This window comes from Phaenicophaeus curvirostris, chromosome Z, assembly GCF_032191515.1.
Source record: "Phaenicophaeus curvirostris isolate KB17595 chromosome Z, BPBGC_Pcur_1.0, whole genome shotgun sequence".
Taxonomy (NCBI): Eukaryota; Metazoa; Chordata; class Aves; order Cuculiformes; family Cuculidae; genus Phaenicophaeus; species Phaenicophaeus curvirostris.
This window is the reverse complement of record NC_091431.1, coordinates 64041883-64050039: the sequence shown is the minus strand read 5'-3', so window position 1 is coordinate 64050039 and position 8157 is coordinate 64041883. Positions and strand designations below refer to the sequence as shown.

General features: G+C 50.0%; 1 protein-coding gene across 1 annotated transcript; it reads left to right on the top strand.

Moving 5' to 3' along the window:
- Positions 1-2716: 2716 nt before the first annotated feature.
- RXFP3 (relaxin family peptide receptor 3) lies at positions 2717-7428 on the top strand. Its single transcript, XM_069880602.1, has one exon. The coding sequence runs from the start codon at positions 2717-2719 to the stop codon at positions 4037-4039; it is 1323 nt and encodes a 440-aa protein (XP_069736703.1). The 3' UTR covers positions 4040-7428.
- Positions 7429-8157: the final 729 nt, after the last annotated feature.

Genomic DNA, 8157 nt, shown 5'->3' with positions numbered 1-8157 from the left:
AACTCTACAGGATCTGTTTGAGGTTTCCAAGTAAACAAAACTGCAATTATTTCCTTGTTATCACCAGACTACTTCCCAAAATCCTTTGCCCTTCAAGTTTACTACAGTTCTTAAAAAGACTGGGTCAGTAACAGCAGTTACACTGACACTTTGATAAAGAGAAGACTCCAGAAAATTTTATATTAGCAACAAGCCTTTGGCAGCATTGGTTGAACAAATTAGGAACAAATAAAAACCTGCGTTTTCCAGAATAATAATCCTTAGGTAATGTATCTGATGAATTTTGCAATACTTTTTCAAAGTAGCTTGTGACTTTTTTAACATCTTTCCAACTACAGAAATGTTCTGATAGCGTGATGAATAAATTATTCAGTGAATATTTCTTCTATTATTCATTCTGGTGTAGCAAATTCCTTTACCTACCTCTAAAACTTCTTCTGTGAGGTGAAGAATGGCAGAAGAAAAAGACAAGCTACATGAGACTGACAAGGAATTTGTCTGGTGGTCAGAATATGAAGAAAACACTTGGAGAAGCATTTTCACATTTGCAGCCCTGAGTTCAAATACACAACTGGTGTTGCCAGGAGGTACCAGGGTTCACAGTTGCTTTCTCTGAAAGCAGTCCATCTTCAGACATGATTTCTCTCTGCCTTTCTGAATCCCTATTGCTGTTCATCCCCTGCAGCACTAACCTTCATCTCGGGTAAGTGCTGAAACTCTCTCTGAGGCAGCCAGTGCTGCTGAGGGCTGGGCACACTTCACCTCCTGTACTGTTTGCAGTAACAGTGCAGCAGCGCGACTCTGGCTCAAACTCGGAGTTTTCACTTCGCTTGTTTGTGTAGTTGTTGAAGTGATGGTGTTGGAGGATCCTTTCTCTCCTGCCTGTACTGTTACACAGCTGGCTGTGCGACGCTGAGGGGGCTGGGGAGGCTGCTAGCTTTTACCACAGGGGGGATTTGCTTTGGCTGAGACGATTTGAGGAACTGTTGCCGTTCAGCAGCCTGACAGATGCGACTTAATGCTCTGCTATTAAAAATGCCACCTGAACGCAACCCAAGTCTGTGATTAAAGTCTATGGGAGACTAGAAAACAATCCATGACTTAGAGACAGTGGCAAAGAAATGTCAGGAGCCCATTATTCAAGGTATGCTGCAGCCTGTTAAAGGGCCATTGTATGTTTTGTTTGGTTGTTTTTTTGTTTCATTATAGCACCAATGTATTTAGTGCAGCAAGTCATCTGGAGGCTAAGCCTCCCAGTTGCATTGCACTGCTGATTCCAGTAAGCTGTACCCTCATTATATGGAATACAAATTATGTGTAAGAGTTCCTAATTACCGTTTTTCCTCTTTAGCACTCCCGTGATCTGGCTAATGCTTTTACAGGGTTGCCGTAGGTATGAACCAGGCCAATGAGGGGACCGCTGGCAACCCATGACACGCACGACGATGTCTTTGTGGAAACTGCATTAAGATAAATCAGTTTAAAAACTATGGAGAAATAACTCACTTGTTAAGTCTTCTGCCGCTCTCCCCCCGGTGGCTGATCTACAGGCTTTATTTAGGCGAATTTAGAATCTGTGGCGTTTTCAGAACGTGCGCTCCTTTTGATTTATTTAGCAGCGCGGCGGGGGAAGGGAACGCCGGGTTCCCATCGGTCGCGTCCTGTTCCCGCTGGCGGCGAGGGGAGTTCGGGGCAGGGACGGAGCCGGCGGCCGCTCCCGAGCCGCGGGGTCCCCTGCGGGCGGGCGGGCGCCGGGAGAGCCCGCGGGCGCCTCTCTGCCCCCCGGGGAGCGGCTGCGGCCCGACGGAGCCTCCCCCGGGGCTGTGCGGAGTCAGCGTCCGTGCGGTTCGGTTGAGAAGTAGGGATAGCCACCGCATCCAAAAGCAGGAAAGGGGTTTGCATCCCTAGGGATAGCCGCCGCATCCCGAAAGCAGGAAAGGGGTTTGCATCCCGTTTGGGGGAAGGAGGAGCCCGTCCGCGGTCGATAGAGAGGTTTTTAAAACTAGGGATAACCACCGCATCCCGAAATTCCCACAGCAGGAAGGGTGTTTGCATCCCGTTTGAGCGATGGAGGAGCCCATCCGCGGACGATGGAGAGGTTTTTAAAATTAGGGAAAGCCACCGCATCCCGAAAGCAGGAAAGGTGTTTGCATCCCGTTTGGGGGTTAGAGAATCCCGTCCGCGATCGGTGCAAAGGTTTTTAAAACTAGGGATAGTCACCGCATCTCGAAATACCCAAGGCAGGAAAGGTGTTTGCATCCCGTCTGGGGGATGGAGAAGTACACCTGTGGTCGGCGAAGAGGTTTTTAAAACAAGGGATAGCTACCGCATCCCGAAATTCCCACAGCAGGAAGGTATTTTCATCCCGTTTCGGGGACGGAGAAGCCCCCCCCGGGCTGGCTTAGGGGTTTCTCAGGCGGGACGACCCGGGTCGGTCGGTCTCTCCGCGCAGCTGAGCGGAGACGAGAAGCCCCCGGGCAGCAAGGCCGGCGGGATGGAGGGCTGTGTGGATTCTTTAGGAGCGGGGTTCCCGGGAGGCGGCAGGGCAGGCGCCGGTGCCCCGCGCGGGGGGGTCAGCACCGCGGAGAGCTCCGCCGGCACCGCGCATGCCCCGCCCCGCGGCGCGGATATAACCGCGTCCCCGCCGGCGCCGCCGCCGCAGCCGCCGCCGCGGGGCCCGGGGGAAGGGGCTCCCGCCGCCCTTCCCGGGGATGGGATGGGCGAGCCCTGCGAGCCGGCCGCCGGCATGAAGGGAGCGGCGGGCGGGGAGCCCTGGGACGCGCCGCTGGGTTTGCTGGAGGGCGCCCCGATGGGCAACCGGAGCAACGTGTCCTTCCTGCAGCTCTTCAGGAACGTCAACCTGGAGCGAGCCGACGGGATGCAGGGCGACAGCTCCGACGTGGTGCGGATCGTCATCTCGCTGGTGTACTCCGTGGTGTGCGCCCTGGGGCTGGTGGGCAACCTGCTGGTGCTCTACCTGATGAAAAGCAAGCAAGGCTGGAGAAAGTCCTCCATCAACCTCTTCGTGACCAGCCTGGCGGTGACCGACTTCCAGTTCGTGCTGACTTTGCCGTTCTGGGCAGTGGAGAATGCGCTGGACTTCAACTGGCTCTTCGGCAAGGCGATGTGTAAGATTGTCTCGTATGTGACAGCCATGAATATGTACGCCAGTGTCTTCTTCCTCACTGCCATGAGTGTGGCTCGATACCGCTCTGTGGCTTCAGCCCTGAAGAATCAGCGACGAGGTGACCCGCTGGGTGGCTGCTGCTCTGCCAAGTGGCTTTGTGCGCTCATCTGGCTGTCGGCTATCTTGGCTTCCCTGCCTCATGCCATTTTTTCCACCACTGCCACCGTCTTTGATGACGTGCTCTGCCTTGTCAAGTTCCCTGAGGGACGAGGCAACAATGCCCAGTTCTGGCTGGGTCTGTACCACATCCAGAAAGTGCTTCTGGGCTTTGTTGTGCCGCTGGTCGTTATCAGCCTCTGCTACTTGCTCCTGGTGCGCTTCATCAGTGACAAGCATGTTGGCAGCACCTGCAGTGGCCCCAGCACCAAGCGCCGCTCCAAAGTGACTAAGTCAGTGTCCATTGTGGTGCTGTCTTTCTTCTTGTGCTGGCTGCCTAACCAAGCGCTCACAACATGGGGCATCCTCATCAAACTCAACGTGGTTCACTTCAGCACTGAGTACTTCCTCTCCCAAGTGTACCTGTTCCCCATCAGCGTATGCCTGGCACACTCCAACAGCTGCCTCAATCCCATCTTCTACTGCCTCATGCGCAGGGAGTTCCGCAAGGCACTGAAGAACCTCCTCTGGAGAATCACCTCGCCTTCCCTCACCACCATGCGCCCTTTCACCGACACCACCAAGCCCGAGCAGGAGGAACAAGCCCTGCACGCCTTGGTGCCTGTTCACCCTGTCCCTGCTTCTTCCCCGGCTGCAGCGGTCCAGCCGGAGATGATATACTACCCCCCTGGAGTGGTGATGTACAGCAGCCGCTATGACCTCCTACCCGCTGGCTCCGCAGAGCAGCGCTACTGAAACAGGCAGGGGACTCTGCAGGGTGGGACTGTGGGGTCTGTGCAAGGTGTGGACCTGGCTTATTGAACGCCTGGTAGGGACAAGGGGAGGAGGGATGGGTAAAGGAGAGTCCCTGTGTAAGAGATGCTTTTTGGGGGTTCTGCCTGCTGCTGGAACTTGTTGATGTAAATAATTGTCTTGAAAACATCCTCTAGACTGGAGGACAGGAGGAGGAGGAGGCACTGGGGATTGGAGTGTCTCCTAGAGACACTTTTTAGTGCTTACACCTGTTCTGGGAAAGAGGATCTGGGGAGGGTGGCAGGACTACATCCAGGGAGGATGCAGGATGTTCACAGCAGGGAGAGGGGCTGGATGGGGTGGAGCCAGGCTGGAAGGCCTTAACAATGTCCCCCTTCCCCAGCCTGGAGGTGCAAGCAGCAAAGGGCCAGCAGCCCTCCCTCCCCTTAGTGTGTTTTTACGGCAGGGGGAGGGAGCAGGGCTGCTTTCTCAATGCTGTATGACATTGAAAATGATGCCAGCCCAGCTGTGGTCACTGTTTCCCCGGGTTCCAGCGAGGGCAGAGATATCAGGCAGCCTATGTCCTATTTCGTATGGGAACAGCCAGGACAAGTGGATACAGAACTCTTGCTTGTTCTGGCTTGGTCCCTTCCCCTCTCTTAGGGACCCAGGAAAGAGAGGGGACAAGGAGCACTGTGATCCCCTCCAAATCTCTCCAGGATCTGCTTTTCCAGCTTCCCTCATTCCCTCTGGTGCTGCCAGATTACAGAGCAACCCAGACAGTCAAGAAGAAATACAAGGACGGGTCTTGCAGCTTCACAAAGAGGTATTGCTTTGCCTGGGTTTGGAGGGAAGGATGTGAGCCCCTTGGCATCACATTCTCCAGCCTCTCTTCGGGCTGCTGGATGGGAAACCCACAGCCTCAAACCATGTGTGGCAAGGCAGGTGTCTCTCCCAGGGCAGTGAAGCTTCTGGCTTTGCTCTTGCCGTGCTTCAGACTGTTTGGGTTTCACTCCAGGGAATCAGCACAACTGTAAACAAAAAAAGGTGGGGAAAAGTAAAAATCACAGCCACTTCAAGCTGCTTTCTCTGGGATACATCTAGGTTCAGCTAAAACCAAGCACAAAGGTTTTTGTTCTGCCGAAGTGTTTGTTAAGGGTCTGTGCTGATACTTGCAAATGTTTCAATTCCTCCAGTGTGAGCAGCCCTAGAACCTGCAGTTCAGTGCTCTCACATGCTTGAGAAAGGCAAGGGCAATGCCTGTCCCAGCCTGTGTTCCAGAGAAACATCTGGGGAATAATTTGATATTGATCTGAAATGAACTTCTAAGGGCATGAAAAAAGTGTAGTTTTAAACTGTGAAACTTTTTAAGGTTATACATTTACTTTTTAAAATATTTTTTAAATTATGAGGAAAAACAATTTGAAATGAGAAGCTCAGAATATTTATTTTAAAAGACTGAAAAATACAGCAGTCTGGGTTTGTTGTCAAAACACAACTTCATTAATCCCCAGTACTGCGTATGGGATGAATATATAAATCTGACATTCAAAATCCCTCTCTATTTCAGCCCCTTCCCCTGAACCCTGACTCCAACATCTGCCTGACTCCACTAAAAAAACCATTTCTGCAGAGGTTTGTTTGTCTGCTCTAAGTACTGATTTGGAACAAACTTGCTATTTCTGTCCAGAGAAAATTGCAGTGCTGTAAGTGGCAATTATGCTTTGCAGACTCTTGGGTTTACTGTACGTCAGTAACTCCTGTTGTAAAATTCAGGTTTGGTTAGGAAGCAGCTGGTTCTGCTACTTGCAAGGAGAAGCTTTTCTGTTTTTTCAAAGCAGAAGAGACTTCTACTGCAGCCTTCGGTGCTTGCTGACTGAGAAGATAGAGGTGCCTGGAGAAGAACAGCAGGAGCGAGCTGGTAGCTGATGGACATACTTTATACAGATGCAAAGGCTCTGAAGAAATCAGATATATCCACAGAACTTGAGCATCTAAGTACTGTATAACTGCTCCTCTAAGTTCCTAATTCCTGACTTGGCTGCCAGTTGAAGTCTGTAGGTACTTGAAGTTTTTTTCTAGTAAATTTTCTTGTGCCTAGAAGTCTACTGAGCATGCCTAAACTGCTTATGTGTGAAGCATTTGCCTCAGTGCTTCATTGGGGATATTTCAGTCAGGACTGGCCACAGTGTGTATCTTAAGTGAGGGAGGCGGTTCTGCATCCCGACATGAAACAACCTGTGCCAGGCCACTCTAAGCTAGCAGGGGCTGTAAACTTAACTCACTCCCCCATCCCTTTGCATCGAAGTCTAAATATGCTTCTCCTTTCCCACCTTCAATGTATGTACAGATTATGCACTTTCCTCTTCCCTTTTGAAACACAATAACCGGGCAGAGCTTTAGCCCACAGCCTGGGAAACTCAGCTTCCTCCCTTCCATGTCTCTTGGGAATGACCGATTCTATGGGCTACTTTGTGAATGTGCCCAAATCCTCTGGCTTGAAACAGTTCCCTGTTGCACAAGTTGTTCGCCATTACTGGGTTATAAAGGGATAATAAGTCCCTGAACAGTACTTTGCAGCACAGCAGTTAGGGTGCAAGCTCTGAAGAGGAAGTGCCAAGATGTTTTTTCCCCTGTAGATATAGAGGAGAAATGGGATCCAGGTCTGGATTCCAGGACTCCCCTTTCCAAGAACAGTGATAACTTGCTCCCAGGTCCTGGTTTAATTAAACTTTCAGTATGCCATGCAAGAGAGCTTTCTAGACCTATAAATCTAGCAGCCTAATGGGTCCAAGGATTTGCAAGAAATATGTTCAGATCTCATGTGTTCTAGAAAAAAGCCCTAATGCCTGTCCCAGCAGATGAAGAAAGCTACACTTGTGTGAGAGAAGGATATCATGAACACTTAACTCCAGAGTTCAGAGAGATCTGATTATGCCTTTATAGGCCAGGAGAGAGCACCTAAATTAAGAAGAGGGGATAGATCTCAAAGCCAGACTCTTGACTTAGTGTTTCCTTTTAAACAGCCTAGTTTCTTGCTTGGCTTGCTGGAATTTTCATCCCTATCTTGATAATTAAGTGTTGTTGTGTGTTATGTAAAAAGCTATCCAGGTGTCTATAGAATAACTATGAATTTCAGTAGCTAGCAAATAAAAGACATCCTCTGTGGTGCTCAGCATAACAAAATCCATGTGCTTTTGTGGATGTCAATGTAGCTGTAATATTATGCCAGCAAAACGACAAAGTAAACTAGATGATGTTCAGAACTACCCATATTTAGCCCAGAACACTAGTAAGATACCATGCTCAGAGGAGGCCCCAGGTACCCAGTCCCTAAAGGCATAAAAAGCTTACATTTGGCAAATCATTCAAATAAGAAAATGCCATGGATGTATATGTACTGGCCTATGGACTTAGAGGCAGCTCTCTTAAGCCACTGACCTGCCAGGTGTATGAATCTGCTGTTTGGAAGAGGCATAACCCCTCTACAACTGGCCAAATGTTGATGTAGGCTAGAACATCAGTTCAGACTGTGCAGGTCTCAGTGAGTCCAGCATGGCCAAAGAGCACTGCTCTGGCTGTGTATGAGCAGAGCGAAGTTTTGCTTTACCTCTGCTGCGAGTCTGCATGAAAACTGGGCTGTGTGGCATGGGCAGGGGCACCATCCTGAGCATTGCAAGGAAGGGGCAGCTGAATGTGCGTGTAGTATCAGAGCTGTGGCCTGTGCAGGGGGTCTTTTCCAGCTCTAGCTTTTGAGACTACATGTTAACAACAGCAAATCCTACTGGGTATTCGGGACGTTCCTATGTAATCAGTACAACACTTCTCAAAAGCACTTCTGTTTCCTCCAGATGTTCATGTCTTCATTTGTAACAATTGCTTTTCATGGACTGAAATAAACACAAATTAAAGATAGAAAACAATACTTACAGAGTTCTTTAAGAGATTTCTGTGGCTGGTCTCGTGCTGTTGGAGATTTCTGGTGTGGTGCTGGTGAAGAGATGCTCTTACTACAGCATAATAGGGACCTGAAGGTGTAGGCTGACACCTAGTGACAAACTGAAAGAACCTTTAAAACCCAGATATTCTCATTAGGCGCTGACTTTGGTTGCCTAAGGACT

Coding starts and splice junctions, on each gene's coding strand:
- RXFP3 (XM_069880602.1), top strand. CDS start 2,717: ATGGGCGAGCCCTGCGAGCCGGCCGCCGGCATGAAGGGAGCGGCGGGC.